Genomic DNA, 20839 nt, shown 5'->3' on the forward strand with positions numbered 1-20839 from the left:
CACCGTGGAAGCAGAAGATGCTACATTCTCATGTTCCTAGCCACTATTGCTGCTGGGATGTGGGCACGTGGTCTAGGCTCAGTCAATCAAATGGATCTGCCCCACACTTCGAATTGGAAGCTCTTGATTCAAAGCAGCATGAACTACATACTCTATTCTAGAGAGGGATTCACTCCCCCAACACCCTTTACCAACCTTTTTCTAAGCCTCATCCAGGCTGGGCATGCACTCCTAACTTCTTTTCTTCTCTCTCTGGATGGCTGTATGGCACACTTCTGGCTGGGGAGATATAGATGGAGCTTTGTCTTGAGATTTCTGGAAAACTTTTACCTTCTTGATACAGGAATCACCCTTTCTGTCTTCTCTCAATTTCTACCTTGAATGTATATGCAATATCTGGGCCTGCAGCAGCCATCTTGCAACCAGGAGGGAACAACTCTGAAGATTAAAGCTAATAAGCTAAGGGTAGTAAAAAAGACTGAAAGAACCAGTCTTCCTGGCCGATTTTTTAGAGTCGATTCCACGTTTGCAGCTGCTAACTTCTAGATAGATGAGAAAAATAAGCATTTATGTTTAACCCATTACTAGCCAGGTTTTCTGTCCTTTGCATTATCTTCATTCCTAGTTAATAGAGGCCATTTCCAATGGCCAGCGCTGGGGAGGTCTGTGGTGCAAGCTACCACGTAAGAGCCTGGCGTGGCAGCAACAATATTCCTACAGAACCAGTTCTGCAGCATTATCTTGGGTGTCATTCTTCTTTCTTAGCTTCCAAACTCCTCCAGAGCTCCTGAGGATTTTGTGAGCTACATAAAGTACCTTTTAATACATTCTTTTTCTGCTTAAATTTACCAAAGTTTAATAATCAAAGATGAGGTCAATAGAGTGGGTCCTAATCCAATATGACTGGAGTCAGTAGAAAAAGAGGAAATTTGGACACATGTGAAGAAGAAGGCAGAGACTGGGGTAAAAGAAATTAAACAAAATTTATTTCTCTTGCTTGTAATCAAGAATCCTGAGAAGTGCCGAAATTGACAGTGGGGTAAGTGACAGCCACATACCTTCAGGGGATGGGATTGAATTTGAGATTGATTGTGTGGTTGGATCTCAGGGCAGTTAAAATTCAAGTTGTATTAAGACAGGTACAATGTCACTTGTGGTTGCTTGTGTGAAGGTCACCCAACACAGTGGAGGTCCCATTGAAGTTAAGGCATTGAGAAACCAAGTGGTGGTTGCCAGAGAACAGCATGAAGGGCACGAAGGACTGGAAAACTGTGGGGTGGAGTGGCTGATGCTAAGTCCAGAAGGCTTAAGAAGTGATTGTGGTTGTGTTAGTTATTCAGTCATGTCTGACTCTTTGCTCTTCTGTCCAAGGAATTCTCCAGGTAAGAATACTGGAGTAGGTAGCCATTCTCTTCACTAGGGGATCTTCCCCATCCAGGGATCAGACCCCGGTCTCCTGCTTTGCAGTCAGATTCTTTACCATCTGAGCCACCGGGGAAGCCCTTGGCAGGATCTTAAATTCTAGTTACAGGCAGTCTGGAAACCAGGGACTTTCACTGACTATGCTAAAATCGTGTCTTATCTTTTGCAACCACAACTAAACCAAAAGAGAGGTTATGTGGGTTCCTGACTTAAAATATCCAACTTTAATCACAAACTTCTCTTGTCTCTCATGGATGGTTAGGGGACCAATTGGAAAGAAAAAGAATTGGGAGATTACGAGGGCCTGAGGACTCAATTCCTTGCTGTGTCATATGCATGCTATATTATATTTGTGTTAATAATATATTAAATAATTTACCCAAGTTAATAATAACAACAATAATAATAAAAGATGAGATCATTCAGTTCAGTCACTCAGTCATGTCTGACTCTTTGCGACCCCATGAATTGCAGCACGCCAGGCCTCCCTGTCCATCACCAACTCCCAGAGTTCACTGAAACTCATGTCCATTGAGTAGGTGATGCCATCCAGCCATCTCATCCTCTGTCGTCCCCTTCTCCTCCTGCCCCTAATCCCTCCTAGCATCAGAGTCTTTTCCAATGAGTCAACTCTTCACACGAGGTGGCCAAAGTACTGAAGTTTCAGCTTTAGCATCATTCCTTCCAAAGAACACCCAGGACTGATCTCCTTTAGAATGGACTGGTTGGATCTCCTTGCAGTCCAAGGGACTCTCAAGAGTCTTCTCCAACACCACAGTTCAAAAGCATCAATTCTTTGGCGCTCAGCTTTCTTTACAGTCCAACTCTCACATCCATACATGACCACAGGAAAAACCATAGCCTTGACTAGACGAACCTTTGTTGGCAAAGTAATGTCTCTGCTTTTGAATATGCTATCTAGGTTGGTCATAACTTTGCTTCCAAGGAGTAAGCGTCTTTTAATTTAATGGCTGCAGTCACCATCTGCAGTGATTTTGGAGCCCCCCAAAATAAAGTCTGACACTGTTTCCAGTGTTTCCCCATCTATTTCCCATGAAGTGATGGGACCAGATGCCATGATCTTCGTTTTCTGAATGTTGAGCTTTAAGCCAACTTTTTCACTCTCCTCTTTCACTTTCATCAAGAGGCTTTTTAGTTCCTCTTCACTTTCTGCCATAAGGGTGGTATCATCTGCATACCTGAGGTTATTGATATTTCTCCCAGCAATCTTGATTCCAGCTTGTGCTTCTTCCAGCCCAGTGTTTCTCATGATGGACTCTGCATATAAGTTAAATAAGCAGGGTGACAATATACAGCTTTGACATACTCCTTTTCCTATTTGGAACCAGTCTGTTGTTCCATGTCCAGTTGTAACTGTTGCTTGATGAGATCATTAGAGTGGGTCCTAATCTAACATGACTGGTCAAAGTGAAAGTCCCTCATCTGTGTCCAACTGTTTGCAACCCCATGGACTATACAGTCCATGGAATTTTTCAAGCCAGAATACTAGAGTGGGTAGCCTTTCCCTTCTCCCGGGGATCTTCCCAACCCAGGGATCGAACCCAGGTCTCCCACATTGCAGGTGGATTCTTTACCAGTTGAGCCACAAGGGAAGCCCAAGAATACTGGAGTGGGTAGCCTATCCCTTCACCAGCGGATCTTCCCAACTCAGGAATCGAACCGGGGTCTCCTGCATTGCAGGTGGATTGTTTACCAACTGAGCTATCAGGGAAGCCCTGGAGTTAGTATATAAAGAGGAAATTTGGATACAGAACACATATGAAGACGAAGCTATCTTTGCATAACTGTCACTCACTTCACTTGTTTCTTAATAGTGGTGGTTTACCCACTAAGTTGTGTCCGACTGTTGTGACCCAATGGACTATAGCATGCCAGGCTCCTCTGTTCATGGGGATTCTCCAGGCAAGAATACTGAAGTGGGTTGCCATTTCCTTCTCCAGGGGACCTTCCCCACCCAGAGATAGAACCCAGGTCACCTGCCTTGCAGGTGGTCTCCTGCATTGCCAGCAGATTCTTTACCAACAGAGCCACCAGGGAAACTTTGTTTCTTCAACCCACCCTAATACTGAGTCCATGGTGATGTGGTTAGGAAAGGCTCTCTGGAGGAAGTAACCAACCCCCTTACAGATGAATAGGATTTGGCCAACTGTTGGAGTCAGGGGTGGAAAGGTTTCCTTGGCAACAGTAGTTAAGAGGTGTTAACATTCATTTAACACCTCTTAAGGGACAAGTCAATGAGGTGAGCTAGGGTAGGAGTTTGGACTTTATCCTCAGAACAATGAGGGGCAAGAGAGAAAGGGAAATGAGAGAGTAACTAGAAAAGGAGCTTGACACCAAAGGCACCTGATGAAGCACCTGAAACATAAGACCAGGGTGCAAGAACTAAATAATTGGTTGGAAAAGCACGGCTGGTCTATGTTCCACCGGTGCGGGGCCGGGAGGGGGAGGACGCTGTTTGAAAGAGAACACACGATTAGGAACCAAGTCGACTATTAACTTGAGATGAGAAAATAAATCACAAGATATTACTGGAGTCTTGGAGATACCTGTCTCTTTCTTCTGTTTACCGAAACCGCTTGCCTAGAACGGCTTCCAGAGGGCAGCTTGGCGAGTCCGCTCCTCCACGGCACTCTACAACTCCAGCACCCCTAAGGTGATGGTAGAGAGGCCCCCTGGGGATGTAGACCGAGTCATGACCTCCGAGGAGCGACTCCTCTGCCACGGCCATACGAGAGGGCTTGTCTGTCTGATGCGCAGACCGCCCTGCTGCACGGTGGCAGGGGTTGTATCGGAATCAGAGGCGGTCACCCCCACTCTGAGGTCGGGGAGCTCCCTCCGAGGCTGCCCTAGCTGCTTTCCCGGGAGGTGAGGGGTGAGCATCCCCACCCCGCCGCGGGAGCACCGTGTGGGGCGCTCCCTGTGGCTCTCCGGGAGGAAACAGCCGTGCTTACCACCGAGACCAGGCGGCAGTCATAGGGACCATTCTTTTCCTCACTCGGCGTATACAAATCTGACCTCAAAAACACAAACCCTGTCTTTGGCATTTCTGGATTTAGAAATAAACATCACTCCAGTATGAAAAAGGAAAAACGGCAGTGACTTCATTGCCACAGAGTCGTAAAGTTTTATTTTGAAAGTCAAAAAAATGTTTTTTGTAACGTTTGTCGCTGTTGAAATAAAATAACTTCTTGTTGCAAAACAACAAGTAACCATCAGCGGAGAGCGCGAAGCGCGGGGATCTGTCGGGTGGGCGACGCTGCAGCGGGTGGTTCTGGGGGGGCTACAGGCCGGCGGCGCGGGGGCGCGCGGGGCGGGGGGTGGGGCCGAGCAGGAGGGGTGCGGAGCGCGCGGGGCAGGGGGCGGGGCTCCGGGGGCCTGGCGGCCTGGCAGGGGGCGGGCCGGGGGGCGCGGCGCTGGGGGCGGTGTTCGGGGGGGCGCGCAGGGCAGAGCCGGGGCGCGCGGGGGCGGCGGGCGCGGCGCTGCCAATCGCAGACAAAGGCCGCCCCAGTGAATCATGTGGTGCCGGGGGAGGAAGTGCGGCTTGTTTTCTTTCCTCCAGTCGCCCGGCTCCGGGTGGAGCGCGATGCGCGGAGACCCCCTCGGGGGTGGCGGCGGCCGCGAGCCCAGATGAAGCCGGAGCGTCCGGGCCGCGCCGCAGCGCCCCTGGCCCGATGGAGGCCCAGCCGTGGGACCCCCTCCGCAACGACTCGCTGCCGCCCACACTGACCCCGGCCGTGCCCCCCTACGTGAAGCTCGGCCTCACTATCGTCTACACCGTGTTCTACTCGCTGCTCTTCGTGTTCATCTACGTGCAGCTCTGGCTGGTGCTGCGCTATCGCCACAAGCGGCTCAGCTACCAGAGCGTCTTCCTCTTCCTCTGCCTCTTCTGGGCCTCCCTGCGGACCGTCCTCTTCTCCTTCTACTTCAAAGACTTCGTGGCGGCCAACGCGCTCAGCCCTTTCGTCTTCTGGCTGCTCTACTGCTTCCCCGTGTGCCTCCAGTTCTTCACCCTTACGCTGATGAACTTGTATTTCACGCAGGTGAGTCGCGGGAGGCCGCCCCCGCTGGCGGGAGACACCTGGAGGGTGCTCACCTGGCAGGGGCGATGGCAGCCGCGGGAGCGGGTCACAGAGCCCTGGGGCTAAGTGTGTGTGTGCGGGGTGTGTGGAAAGCATTGATTCTGGGGTGGTCCGAGCCCTGTCCTACCTGCAGGCCTTTGTCCCAGGTAACGCTGTCTCATTCCCGAAGGAGGAGAAGGGGAAGGGAAAGGAGAATGAGGGCTGGCGGCCGCCCGTCATCCTCTGCCCGCAAGTCGGCATCACTTAGCGCGCAGGGCGCGGCAGCATCTCCGTGCACACATCAGACTCGGTACTGATGGGAGATGTGCCCACCAAGGAGACTGGCACTCCAGTTTCCCCTCTGTCCGCTCGTCCCAAAGCATCTGACCACCAGCCTGGAAAAATCGCTGTCACCTTGGCCTCCAGATTGGGGCCAGACGCTGGCTTTTTTGAGGACAGAGTGGGACGGCCCTGGTTTGGATGAAATGTTTGGAGCCTCCAGCATGGGAGCCCTGCTGAAGGGCAGCCTGCTCACTCATTCCGCAGGATTGCTACACAGCCGTCGCGGTTGCACCTAGCTCCCGAGCTGATGCCTCGAGAGCTCAGGGTTTCCCTGAGCTCATCTGAGAGGCCCCGAGAAAAAGCCATGTTTCCTGGCGCCCTTTTACAGGCACTGCGGAGTCGTTTTATGAGCAGATTGTTAATAAGCTAATGGGAGAACGTGCGAATTGACTTGGCTGCTGTGACGCTTGACTTAAGTACAGTAATTGGAAAGTGTCTTGCAAAGAGCGTGTAAAGTATTGTATAAACGTGTAATAGCACAATACTGTCATCAGCAGCAGCATCTCTGCTTCCCATTAGCTTTCCAAGCACTAAAGTGTCAATTTTCACTAGGACCCTGTCCAGGGGGAAGGCCAACGATGATCTGGTAAGGGGAGTTTAAGAACTGTCGCTTGGCTAGACGCTTTGTGCCAGCAAGCATTACATTCCTTTTAATAGTGTCCTTATTTATTAAAAGAAAATGCTGTTGGGACTTCACCTTCCAATGCAGGAGGTGCAAGTTCGATCCCTAGTTGAGGAGCTAAGATTCCACATGCCTTGCAGCCAAAAATCCAAAACATAAAACAGAAGCAGTATTGTAACAAATTCAGTAAAAACTTTAAAAGTGGCCCACATCCAAAAAAATCTTAAAAAGAAAAAAAATGCTGTTGTTGGGAAAAAAAAAAAAAAGGAAGAAAAGGTAGAATAAGAATTATTTTGGTGTAAAGGGAGCCCCTGATCAACAATTTGGAGGAAACACTTTTGGCTAAAAGCTAGCATAAGTAGCAATTGTAATTTTATCAAAAGGGATCTATAGATAAAGCAGTCTCCTCCGTCCAGTGTATCAGCATATTTTCCAGTCCACAAGTCGTGTATGTCATCTGTCCAAATACAGCTTTTAAATCCAAAAACCAGTTCAGGCAGTCAGCTACAGTGCAGACACTCTGACTACTTTTTTTTTTTTTTTATTGGATCCAAAGTGGGTGATTCCAGTAAGATTCAGAAGTCAGGTATGTTGATGTTCCTTCAAGAACTGTGACAGTGGTCTGATGGCATGTTGTGGTCAGGTCCCTTTTTGAGAAGGAAAAAGGACAACTTAGAGCATGGCCATGGCTGTCTGGTAGTCACATGCAAAATTTGCCCTCAGAGCTGGATTAGGCGCAGAGCCACACATTTTCTGCACCATCTGCTGGTTGGCGAGTAAATGCTGAGTGAGGGAAAGAGTGACCAGGCCGACAGCCTCGCAAGCCGAGAGGCCACAAGCCACCACCCTGGCTTCTTGATGACTCCCAGGTCTTGTTTTCTTTATATCTCCAGGGTGGCTGGCAGGAGGAGGTGGTACTAACTGTTGGCATCACAGACACCCTGGCAGATAAGCTGTTCCCTGGCTTCCTGCAAATAGTCTGATACTTCCAGGGTGTTTTAAAGGGGTCGCCCTTTGACTCCCAGCTCCAACATCCCTCTCCCCCGACCCCTCCCATGTGCCTTCTGTTAGGCCAGGCTCTTCAACCACTGGAATGGCCGGGGGAGCATTAAGGATTACTGCGGCTTAAGCCCCCTCTTAGAGCATGTAAATCAGATTTTGGAGGCTGGTGGATAGTGGCTAACAATGAAGAACCCTGTGCTGTGTGCTAGGCACAGTTCTGAGCGGTCTTATTTATTCTTCCCAACTACCCTCTGAAGGAAGGTTGGATGGTGTCCCCGTTTTTCAGAGGAGGGCCAGGGAGGTTATATATGACTCCCTCAGGGTCACACAGCCAGTGAGCCCTAGAGCCAGGAATCACACCCATGTCTGTGACATCAGAGTGCCAGGCTTGTCCTTCATGGTACAGTATTTGAAACCTCTTACAGTGGGAAAGCATACCCTCCTCTGAATGTCACATCGTGTCCTCTGGGAGCTTGGCATCCAGTTGAGGAGATGCCAAGTATACATCCAACACAGCTGAGTAATAAGTCAAGGGATTTAAGGGAGAGTATATTTCAGTTCCGGAGACTGCAGGAGATTCCTCTCTCCAGCTCCTGGTGGGACTGGTTCAGTCGTTAGCAGGCTCTGTGTGTATATGTCTAGCTCCAAGTGTCTGGGCTCTCCTTGAAGCCCCAGGCATTGAGTTGTTTCCAGCTCCAGGCCCTGCTGCGTCCAGCAGACTCCTGCTCAGCTCCTGCTGCTCTAGGAGTTTGCAGGGCCGAGGCTGGAGTGGAGACATATACTCCAGAATCTGTTTTCTAGCTCAGTGCTCATTTGCTTTTTAAAGGGGTCTTAACCTGGGGTGCACAGGGGTCTCTGTGCATGAGGTGTGGTAAGCCCTCTGCCCACCAGGCTGTACGGTAGAGGCACCAGGGCCAAGGCCGCCAGCTTCTGGGCCAGTGAAGTCCACTGTGAGGCAGGTCTGTCTGCAGAACTGGGTCAGAGGGTCCTGGCAGCTCAGTGACACCTGGGTGGGTATGTCCCCCAGCTGTCCCCCCCTAGAATTTTGGGCCTGGACCTCAGACTCCTGGGGTTCCTGGGTGTGAATGAGTGTGGCGGGCTCAGCTTCCCCCTGGTGCAGCCTTGTCTTAAGCCCTGAGGCAGACTCCTACCATTACAGGCCGGTTTGAGGAAGGAAAAGAAGTGAACCCTCCCATGGGAAAGAGGTGATTTGATTAACAGACAGTGACGTAGGAGCCAGCACCTACTATGCCTTAAGAGTGTGGGTGGGAGGATGCAGGGGCTTTCCTGTGGGCGCCTGAGGCTCTTGCTGGGGGCCAGGGAGTCATGGTGGGGGTTGGATCTCATGGTGGGGGTCTGGGGGTAATGGTGGGGGTTGGAATTCATAGTGGGGGTCTGGGGTCATGTTGGATGTTGGAGCTCACGGTGGGGGATCTGGGGGTCATGTTGGGTGTTGGAGCTAATGGTTAGGGTCTGGGGGTCATGGTGGATTTTGGAGCTAATGGTGGGGGTCTGGGGGTCATGATGGTGTTAGATCTCATGGTGGGAGTCTGGGGGTCAAGGTGGGGGTTGGAACTCATGGTGTAGGCCTAGGGGTCATGATGGGTGTTGCATCTCATGGTGGGATCCTAGGGGTCATGGTGGGGGTTAGAGTTCACAGTGAGAGCTTGGGACTCATGGTGGCCAGGGAGTCATGGTGAGCTTGCAAAGACCTGTGAATCAGGGGACAGAGCCTAAGGAGCCAGCCCTCCTTGGGCTGTCTGGGCAGAGCTGGGTTACTGACCTGCTGTAGGACAAGGGTGCTCCTAGTGCCCTCCCTCCGGGTTGGAGCAGGTTAAAGGAGGTGCCGTTGGCACTGCATCCCTCATTCCCTCCTCTCCCTCAGTCGAGATGCTCTGTCTGCATCTTTTAATAGCCAGAGCCCAGACTCTGGCCAAACCGCAGTCCTGAAGGTCAGGCCCCAGCACTGGGTCGGCCCTTCATTACCCACTGTGTCACTGAAATGACTTTTCCCTCCAGCCTGCAACCTTCATGTTTGTCGAATGGCAGTGGCATTGGGCCTCTCCTTGGGAAGAGGTTGGAAGTCACTGGTTCCTCACAGCTGCGGCTCCTGACCCCAAGAGCTGATGGGCCTGGGAGGTCCAGAAGCTCCACCTTCATTCTGCACACAGCCAACCGAGGCCTCGAGGATCCTGGTGACTTGTCCAGGGTCCCCGGCTAGGCACGCAGAGCCAGGAAGAGTGCTAGCTGCACACAACAAGCCCCCGCCTCCCCTGGCCCCTTGAAATGCATCCTGGTCCTTATCTCTGCTGACAGGAAACGAGGAGGCATCTGAAAATCTAACCCGGGGACCCTGTCTTCACCTGCACCAGGAAAAGGGAGGAGGAGGTGGTGACCTCAGGCATGAGTGGATCTCGTTGTGGTTCTTGGCATTCCATTTCATCAAGAACATTTACTGAATCTGTTGTGTGCCAGGCCCTCATCGAGGAGTTGTGAAGAGGGAAGCTTCTAGCCGTCTTGGTGATTATGAAGGAGTAAGAAGCTTAGGAACACACAGGGCGAGAGTTTGTTGGTCCCCAAGGATTTTATTTCAGAACTGGGGCCACACAGTCGCACAGGGGCGGGGAATCCTCACGTCTGCACCACGTGTGGCCTCCTGACCCGTGCACCGGCTCCTTGTGGTCGCCGAGTGGGCTCCCAGCTGCCAGAGCTGTGTGTGTGGTATGTGTGTGTACACACCTGTAGTGTGTCCATGCACACACGCACAGGTTCACAGGTTCCTTACTAGCGTTCAGTCTACCATTTACCACCAGCAGCCCCCAGGAAGTCAACTCCTAATTTTACTGCTAAAAATCCCCCACCCCCTAAAAGCAGCTTTCTAATTTTACAGCCCAGTCTCCTCAGATCTTTCCTCGAAGCCCTCACTCTTTGTTCTCTCTCCCCTAACTCTGGCTGCTTCTGTGTAGTAGGGCAGCAGCATCAGGGGAACGAAATTTCACGCCCTCGGGCCTTGTGGGAAAAGTTAGCCTCCTCTCAGCATATCTGAGGGGCTTCCACAGTGGCTCAGCGGGTAAAGAATCTGCCTGCAATGCAGGAGACACAGGAAAGGCAGGTTCGATCCCTGGGTCAGGAAGATCCCTTGGAGAAGGAAATAGTAACCCTCTCCAGTATTCTTGCCTGAAAAATCTCAGGGACTGAGGAGCCTGGCGGGCTCTGATCGAAAGGGTCGCAGTGAGTTGGACATGCCTGAGAGACTAAACACACACACAGAGGCGGATGGGACTGAGAGCCTGAGTTTGGGTCCCCCACACTCGAAAGCCTGTAGGGTTTTGCTGCATCCTTCTGCTTTCCTGACTCTCCCGCGGTCAGACAAGCAGGAGCTAGCAGGGAGGCAGAAAGAGAGCACTGTCCTAAGGCTCTTGGTTGCTCAGGTGGGTTGTGCTGGCATGTCCAATGGCAGTGCCCTCCCCACCAGAGGGCTGTGCTGTACCCCATTTTCCAGTCCCCAGAGCCATCAGCTCGGGGGCGCGGGGTGAAGCACTGAGGTGCGGGACGATCGGAGAGCAGCATCAATGAAATTGACAGCCCCTCATCAGAATGACATCCCTGTCTTAGGTTTTTGAGAACAACATCGTATGTGATCCAAAATCCGCTGTCGTCCCCCGATTTCTGATTGCCTTGCAGCTCCAGGGAGAGGAGAGAAGCCTGTTGGTTGTGGGTCTGACTGGTCGATTTTCTCCAGACGGATGGGGTCAGCACACAGTGCTGACCATCCCTGGCACGTATGCGCCCCTGGAGGTCTACGGAGGCTTGTAAATATTTTACTTTTGATTTATCCCATGGCTGAAGTTTAGAGTCTGTTAACCTCTGAGGACAGATGACCCCGTGGTTTTAGTGTCTCGTTTCCTTAAACTTGGGTGTGGAAAGCACAAGAAAGGAAGTCGTGATGGTATCCGTGTCAATATTTTAGGTCTTGTAGCTACACATGATCTCTGTTGCGTAATTTTTTTTTTTTTTAAGACATCTCTTTAAAAAGATTAAAAAAAAAAAGCTGATCTAAGCTCGTAGGCCATAGGATAGCAGATTGCAGGCTGGACTCAGTTCTTAGGACAAACTTTGGACAAGTCCAGTGTGTGTCACCTTGCTGTTTTGGGGGCAGGTCCTCCCGGCACTTTGGAAACAAGCCGTAACAAGCCATGGCTTCTCGTCTCCTGATTACAGAGTGTCATTTACTCAGTGAACACATCAGTCACCTGTGCGCAGGTGTCCGGGGTCAGAGACAGCTGGATTTGTGCCCCGAGGGGCCGCAGACTGTAGGGGAAGACAGACACAAACAGAGCTGCATGCCACCCACGGGGTCCTCGCCCCGCCTGCAGAGCCTGGGGAAACACAGGTGAGGGGCCTTGGGCTGGACGTCTTATGATGTCCTCTGCTCCCTGCCTTTTAATGACACACCCACCAGCGAGGCTACGTAGTGTGTAAAACACAGTGTAAATGTCTACATGGGCTGAAATCAGCTCCCTGGCCTGCGCCCTGCCTCTCATACATATACCCTCCCCCGGCTACCCAGACCTAAGAGATGCCAGAGGTCATGCTGCCCATCAGGTGAGGTGACGGTCCGTGGGTGGTGTGTGACCAGGAGCGGAGGCACATGGGCTGAACGGGAGCCTGGCTGGCCCCTGGACCCCGATCCTGAGTCACACAGTCTGCGGACTTGAATTTGGAGATTCATTTCATTCACTTGACAAGTATGTTCTTAAAATTGGGGTGACATTCACATGCTGTAAAATTAACCATTTTAATATGTACGACTTTGTGTGGCCTTTAGTGCATTGACATTTTTATGCAATGGTCACTGCTGATCACTTCCAGAACATTTTCGTCACTCCAGAAACACCCTCCGTGCTCATTCAGCAGTCAGTCCACTTTCCCCGCTCACCCCAGCCCCTGGCAAACACCCGTCTGTTCTGGATATGCGTGCGTGCGTGCATGCTAAGTCGCTTCAGTTGTGTTCGACTTTTTGCGACCCTGTGGACTGTAGTCTGCCAGGCTCCTCCGTCCATGGAAGTCTCCGGGCAAGAATACTGGAGTGGGTTGCCATGCCCTCCACCAGGGGATCTTCCTGAATCAGGGATCAAATCTGAATCTCTTATGTCTCCTGCATTGGCAGGCAGGTTCTTTACCTCTAGTGCCACCTGGGAGGCCCCTTGTTCTGGATACTTCATATCAGAGGGGTCATACACTAAGTGGCCTTTTGTGTCTGGCTTCTCTCACTTAGCATGATGTCTCCAGGGTTCATCCGTGTCATAGCTCCTTCTTTTTTAAGGCTGGATGGTATGCCACCGTAAGCATCTTCCACAGTTCACTTATGTGCTGATCCTTGGAGGGACACTTAACACATTCTTCTGAGGCCTGTTATTCCCTGCAGGCTGTGCAGACTGGGTAATGGTCACATGTAGTTTCTGCCTTCAGGGAACTTGACCTTGAGTGGGGAGAACAGACCACATAAGTTCTGTCTCTGTGGTGCCAGCGGCCCCTGTGACTTAGTGATAGTCTTTACGGTGGTGATACCATGAGTAAAATGTTTCCGATGGAAGGTTGTGGCCTTAATTCACTCCATCATCTCTGTAATTCTGCCTGCAGGACACACACTTGACAAAGAACACGTGGCTTTGCTACTTGTTGTCATTGTTTAGTCGCTAAGTCGTGTCTGACTCTTCTGCAACCCCATGGACTGTAGCCTGCCAGGCTCCTCTCTCCATGGGGTTTCCCAGACAGGAACACTGGAGTGGGTTGCCATGTCCTTCTCCATGGGATCGTCCCAACCTGGGGATCAAACCTGCGGGATTTCCTGCACTGGCCCTGGGGAAGCCCCTTACTACTGTTAGTGTAAGTCACATCCTTTTACCCTCCTTTGTTCACGGCCACTTCCTGGGATCCAGGCCACCACCAGGGATGCAGAGGTGGGAGGGCTGGCCCCGACCCTTGGGGCCCCTGTGAGTGGTGTTACCCCTTCCACAACACACTGCTCTTCAGGGTTGGTGGCACTCATTGCTTCCTCTTGAGTCGTCCCTACTTGGGTTGGGATGTTCTCAGTTCCCATCCTTGCTTCTTTTTTTAATTTTTATTTTCAAATTTTTTGGCCATGCCACATGGCATGTGGGATCTTAGTTCCCCAACCAGGGTTTGAACCGCACCCCCCTGCATTGGAAGCACAGAGTCTTAACCACTGGACCAACAGAGAAGTTCCCCTTCATTGCTTCTGATGGGATGTGAATTTGTCCCCCTCCACTCTGGTTGCTGTCGAATGTGTCTCTGTCTGGTATCCTGCAGTGAGTTGGGGGCAGCCTAGCTGCAGACCTGTCTCTGCTCCCATGAGCAATTTCTGGCACCACATTCCTTCTCTTGGAGGAGGTCCCACTGGGAGTTCTCTGGGCAGGATACTGGAGCATCCTCTGACCCTGTCTAAGTCTGTTGGCTCCTACAACGGAACACTGCAGACTGGGGCAGCTTCAACACCAGATATTTCTTTTCTTTTTCTTTCTTTCTTTTTTTATAATCAATGCATTGCTTTCTTTTTTAATTTTTATTTTATATTTGAGGATAGCTGATTTACAATGTCATGTCAGTTTCAGGTCTACAGCAAAGTGTTTCAGTTATACATATACGTGTATCTATTCATTTTTCAAGTTCTTTTCCCATTTAAGTTATTACAGAATATTGAATAGCATTCCCTGTGCTATACAGTAGGCCCTTGTTAGTTATCTGTTTTATATATAGTGGTATGTATATGTTAAGCCCAAACTCCTCTAATTTATCTCTCTCCTCCCAGCCTTTCCCCTTTGGTAACCATACGTTTGTTTTCTAAATCAGTGAGTCTGTTTCCATTTTGTAAATAAGTTCTTTTGTATTTTTTATTTAGATTCTACATATAAGTGATGTCATATATTAGTCTCCCTGTCTGACTTAGTATGATAATATCTAGGTCCATCTATGTTGCTGCAAATGGCATTTTCCATTCTTTTTTATGATTGAGTAGTACTCCATTGTGTATACATACCACATCTTCTTTATCCATTCATTTGTCTGTGGACATTTAGGTTACTTCCATGTCTTGATGATGGGGTGCGTGTATCTTTTTGATTTTTTTTTTTTTTTTTCCCAGATATATGCCCAGGAGAGGGATTGCCGGGTCATATGATAGCTTGTTCTTAGTTTTTTAAGGAACCTCCATACTGTTTACCGTAGCGGCTGCACCGATTTACATTCCCACCAGCAGTGTCGGGGCATTCCCTTTTCTCCACCCTCTCTCCAGCATTTATTGTTTGTAGACTTTCTGATAGTCATCCAAGGACGGGGTGTCAGCAGGGTCAGGTTCTAGCAAGGGCCTCTCCCTGCCTGCGGACGGCTGACCTCTCATCGTGTCCTCACGTGGTAGAGAGCAGAGAGAGGGCTCCTTGAGTTCCTTTTGATAAGAGCACAAATCCCACCTATGAAAGCTCCATTCACGTGACCTCAGTGCTCAGAGCCCTCACCTCCTAACACCATCATCCTAGGGGGTTAGGATTTCAACTTGTGAATTTCCAGGGCATGCAAAGTTCAAGATAAATACCACCCTGCTCCCAGCAAGGACAAGAGAATTCTCAGAATTCTCCTTCCTTCCGAGGCAGAAAGTTATTTTCTGCAGGAAAAAATAAACCTGAGGCTTCTTCGCTGTTAACCTATTTTGTAGTTATACATCATTTGCTTCAAGGATCAGAGTCCAGTGGTGAGACGCTGCTGTAGCCACACCAAACCATCTTCCTAGAGTCTTGGGGTCTGGCTGGCTGGTAACCCATCTAGGCTTCCCGGGTGGAGAAATGTATCCCGCAATGCAATGTCATCTTATTTAAGCGCATTTAGAACAATTACGGGCAGGGCCCTGGCTGGTTAACTGTGAACCGGGATGATGGCAGGAGCAATTCAGAAATACATAACCATGATGGTACCTTGCGTGGCCACAGCCCTTCCCATTCATGAGCCCCGGGATGGAGATGTGTGCCAGGAAGGCTCATGGGCCTTGTTCCGTCTCCACCCGCACCAGTGAGGGGACCCGGGGAAGCCCTAGAGGTGGCTGGCCCCACATCCCTTCCCTCCTTCGCAACAGTGTGGGCCCATCCCCAATTGAAGCAAGACTGCCAGTCCCTGTGGGGCTGCCCTCTTGAGAATTTTGCGTCACAGTTTGAAAAGCAGAAGTCACTGTGAGGAACTCTAGTTCTGACCCCCTTATCTTACGAGAATCACTGAGGCCCTGGAAGGTAAAGAGAGTTTATCAGGGACGAGAAGAAAAGCAGGTTCAGGGAATTCCTGAAAGTCCAGCGGTTAGGACTCAGCGCTTTCACTGCCAAGAGTCCAGGTTCAGTCTGTGGTTGGGGAACTAAGATGCAGTAAGCTGAGTGCAGCCAACAACAAAAATGGCAAGTTCATGGCAGTCTGGCCAGCCCCACACCTGGACGCAGATGTTCGCATGGCGAGAGAGGCCACTGGAAAAAGCAGGGCAACTGAAGGCAGGTTTGGTGCTGTGTTAGGTGACTCTGAGCGTGTTTGGACGAGTGTACCCTCCAAGGCCTTGAGATGGTCACCAGCCCTCATGGGTGGTGCCTGCGGGCCTGACTTGGCCACTGTAGAGCCAAGAGCTTGCAGGGCAGCCTGGAGGGTGTTGCACGGGTAGATGGAGCCACGGTTCAGTTGATGGGGACAGGGAGGCTCTGGTGAGCTGCTGGGGCAGGGCTGGAGGAGAGAGAAGCTTGGCTGAACCACTGGGAACCAGAAGGGGAGAGGAGCTTTCAGGAAGGGAGGGGGCAGGTGGAGACGCCCTTCTCCACTGAGACCTCGTCCCTTCACCATTTATGAGGGGGCCCTGAGAGGAGTGGGGGGTAGGTATGAGGCTGGGCTCCTGCCTGCTTGGGGCTCCCAGGCTGACTGCAGGGGTAGGATGCAAATGTGCATGAACCTAAGGAGGGCTGTCAGCTGCTGGCTCAGCTGGGCAGGACAGGACTGGGCGGGAAAGCTCTCAGGAGGGCGGGTGAAGGCTGAGGATGCTTCCAGGGAGTTCTGGGCTTTACTGAAGCTCAGAGAAGAGGCAGCGCCATTGTTGATCCTGAGATCACATGTGAAACATACCTTCTCAGTTATGTCTGACTGTCTGTGACCCATGGACTGTAGCCCTCCAGGCTCCTCTGTCCACAGGATTCTTCAGGAAGAATACTGGAGTGGGTTGCCATTTCCTCCTCCAGGGGATCTTCCTGACCCAGAGATCAGACCCCTGTCTCCTGCATTGGCAGGTGAGTTTTTACCACTGAGTCACCTGAGAAGCCCCTCGCATATGAAAGCAGGTCACCTAAGGGGGGCTCTGTGTCCCAAGGGTCAGTGTGAGACTGGGCAGCGAGCAGGACTCTCTCCTTGAACCTTGCACTTGCCAGGTTCAAAGGCAGGAGGTGACAGGGTGAAGACCTGACCTTGGGAGCCAGTCACCTCCCTGGGGGCCTGTCACACCCAGCCAGGTGGGGACACAGAGCATGCCTTGGCTCCTGTACCCAGAATGACATGATGTGGACAGCATACTCCTTTTTCTATCATGGGGTTCCATGGTTTTAAAATTAAAAAAAATTTTTTTTATTGATTTACAATGTTGTTTTAGCTGTTGGTAGGAATGCAAACTGGTACAACCACTATGAAGAACAGAGTGGAGATTCCTTAAAAAACTGGGACTAGAACTGCCATGTGACCCAGCAATCCCAACGCTGGGCATACACCCCAAGGAAATTAGAATTGAAAGAGACACATGTACCCCAATGTTCATTGTAACACTATTTACAATAGCTAAGACATGGAAGCAACCTAGATGTCCATTGGCAGATGAATGGATAAGGAAGTTGTGGTACATATATGCAATGGAATATTACCTAGCTATAAACAGGAATGCATTTGAGTCAGTTCTAATGAGGTGGATGAACCTGATGCCATTATACAGAGTGAAGTAAGTCAGAAAAAGAAAGACAAATACTGTATATTAACATACATATATAGAATTTAGAAAGACGGTACCAATGATCCAACATGAAGAGCAGCAAAGGAGACACAGACATAAAGAACAGACTTTTGGACTCAGTGGGAGAAGGCGAGGGTGGGATGATTTGAGAGAATAGCATTGAAACATGTACATTACTATATGTAAAATAGATGACCAGTTCAAGTTCAATGCATGAAGCACTCAAAACCTGTGCTCTAGAAAAACCCAGAGGGATAGGGTAGGGAGGGAGGTGGGAGTGGATTCAGAAATGGGGAGGGGGCACATGTATACCTGTGGCTGGTTCATGTTGATGTATGGCAAAAACCGTCACATTATTGCAAAGTAATTATTCTCCAATTAAAATTAATTAATTAAAAAAATGTGTTTCAAATGTAGAGCAAACTGATTCCATTTTACATAGATCTATTCTTTTTCAAATTCTTTTCCCATTTAGGTTATTACAGAGTACTGAGTAGAGTTCCCTGTGCTAAGTCATAGGTCTTTGGTGGTTGTCTGTTTCATATATCCTGTGGCTTTAAACACATGGTCAGTGTCCACTGACATAGAGATGTCACCCCTGCCCTTGCGGTCTCAGAGAGGAAACCTGAAATGCTGGACCCGTCTTGCTCTTCTTAAGGGATTGCTACAGAAAGGGAGACATCTGCATTTGGATTTAGCAGACTCCAGAAATGAACAAAATGCAGGTCGAGCCACCCTGCTCTGGTGAATGAGAATGCTCAGCATGTGGAAACGCAGACTAATGACTGTCAGCCAGGGAGCCTGGGGCCTCGGGCTTTGCATAATTTCCCCAATATATCAGGAAGTGGGCAGCGCAGAGGAATCACGAGCACACATGGCGAATGTGTCAGTGGTTCCTAGCCTTTCTGAGTATGAAAGTGCCTTTTATGGTCAAGAGAGCATTTATGATCACAGTTTGGTAGTTGTGTGCTTAGAGTCGTGGTTTGAGAGCAAATGCTGGGACTAATAATAATCACATCAGCAGAGGCCACACACGTAAACACTGAGAAGGTGTCTGATAGGTGAGCGCTCTGTGTGAATTCACCTCATCCTCAGAGAAACCTATGAGATGGGCACTATTATTAGTTTCATTTTACAGATGAGGTTCTTGAAGCACAGAGAGGTTAGGTAACTTTTCTAAAGTCACACAGCTGATCACTGGTAAAGTCAGGATTCAAGCCCAGGGAAACCAGCGCCAGAGTCCACACTTTTTTAAAGTTTTTTTTTTTTTTTTTTGGTGTGTGTGTGTGCTTAGTCACTCAGTCGTATCTGACTCTTTGTCATGGTGACCCTGTGGACTATAGTCTGTCAGGCTCCTCTGTCTGTGGAATTTTCCAGGCAAGGATATTGGAGTGGGCTGCCATTTCCTTCTCCAGGGTATCTTCCTGACCCCGGGGTTGAACCTGGGTCTCCCACGTCGAAGGTGGATTCTTTATCATCTGAGCCACGAGAGAAGCCCCTTTTAAATTTTATGTGTATCTAAATATATCCTGCATGGGTTGCAGGATCTTAGTTCCCTGACCAGGGATCAAACCTGGGCCCTGTCTCTGAGCTGAGTCCTAACCACTGGAGTTACCAGGGAATTCCCACACTCTTGACAATCCTTAAATGTCTCTCTGCTGAAATGGACACACATCTGTGACCTACAGACAGTGGGATACTGCCCTTAGTGAGAACACGTGAACGAGAGCCACGTGTTTCAGCATCGATACATTGCAAACTCCTCATGACAGGTGAACAGACAAGTTGCAGAAGGGGATGGAAAGCATTGATTCAAACTGAGATGCTGTACAAGACCGGACTATATATTATTTATCCTCTTAAAAGTAGAAGCCTTCTGGCTCTCGGAACACCAGAGTGAGGTGGACATTCTCTCTGTTCTGAAGGATCAGAACCAAGGAGAGAGATGCTGGGGGCTTCAGTGGTGTTTTTTTCTTTTTTAATTAGAGGTAAAATTCAGGACTTCTCTGGAAACCCAGTGGTTAAGACTTCACCTTCCAAGGTAGGGGGTGTGGGTTCAATCCCTGGTTGGGGAGCCAAGATCCCACATGGCTTGTGGCTAAAAATCCCAAAAAACATAAAACAGAAGCCGTATTGTAACAAAATCAATAGACTTAAAAAATGGTCTACATCAAAATAAAATCTTTAAAAAAAGGAGAAAATGCCCTGGAGCAAGCAGAGCAGTGTCAAAAGAACTGAACTTCATAGTGGGTTCAAGAGTTTTGGTTAGATTATTTCTTTGTGTAGGTGACATGGTTTATGGTAAAGTTTAAACCTACCATAAATGTGTACCATTTTCAAATGAATTTTCATTCATACACTTAAAAATAGTATGGGGGTGGCAGAGATTGGTTTAGACATGGGTCTGTGTTTGGTGCACACAGGGTTGCAGACCCTCTCAGTTGCTCTGAGAGTCTCCATAGGCCTTCGCCCCCCGGCAGGATTGCAGATGCAGGACCAAGTGTCCAGCCTGGGCCTGCAGTCTGGAGCCTGTTCAGGGCGGGAAGGTTGCAAAGTGTCCACCTACCTGTTTGCTTCAGGAAGTGGTGGCACCGCAATGGAAACTCTGTTGACTTGGGTCATGCCTTGGGGAGGGGAGCGGGGGCTGGAATTTGTAAAGCAAAATGGCTACCTAGAGAAATTGTGAATCAAGTACAGGTCTGGAGGCATAGTGTTTCATTGAGCCGTCACGGCTGCTGCCTCTGGGGACAGAAGAGGTTACTTTTGTTTAGTTTCGCATAATGCACAAGGGACGCTGTCATCCCCACAGGAAAGAGCCGCAGACCTTCCTGCCAGAAAACAGCCAGTATGACCGGAGGAGAAATTACTATGAAGCAGCAAAGGCCAGCTGGGGTTGGTAGGAGGAAAAGGCAGGCAGGCAGGACTTCAAAGGCTGGGAATAGAATCAGTGAGGCGGACAGGGGCTGTAATTTATGAGGGGAGGGAGGCCCAGGGCAGCGGCTGCTTCTGGAACCTTTGTGCTTCTGTCAAGAGAGTACGTCATAGGCTGCAGCTCTCTGGGCTGTCCTGCGTCATCTGAGAGGTGATGGGAAGGGCCTGAAGTTGCCAAGAGGGCACAGAGCCTGCATCTGGGTGATGGGCTGGTGGGGGAGTGAGGAGAGTAGGGGGTGGGCTGGGAACAGAGGTGGGCTCTCCCCCACCTCCCCAGCCTCCTTCAGGCCAATTTGGGGGTGATATTTCTGCTTCCCCAAACCTGAATTAAATCTTCAGAATGTCACTTGACTTTCCTGTCATGGGCATCTGTTCTAGGTAGGACTTTTAAAGGCCATGGAGATGATGCTG

The 20839-nt window shown here is 50.0% G+C and overlaps 1 protein-coding gene across 1 annotated transcript in view; it reads left to right on the top strand.

The window, feature by feature from the left end:
• The first annotated feature begins 4896 nt into the window (after positions 1-4896).
• GPR137B (G protein-coupled receptor 137B) overlaps positions 4897-20839 on the top strand; it is a 55833-nt gene continuing 39890 nt past the window's right edge. Inside the window, 2 exon segments of the mRNA XM_006075500.4 lie at positions 4897-5086; positions 5089-5483. Coding sequence (XP_006075562.2) covers positions 5071-5086; positions 5089-5483 — 411 coding nt within the window. The 5' untranslated portion in view covers positions 4897-5070.

This window comes from Bubalus bubalis, chromosome 4 (genome assembly GCF_019923935.1).
Source record: "Bubalus bubalis isolate 160015118507 breed Murrah chromosome 4, NDDB_SH_1, whole genome shotgun sequence".
Lineage (NCBI taxonomy): Eukaryota > Metazoa > Chordata > Mammalia > Artiodactyla > Bovidae > Bubalus > Bubalus bubalis.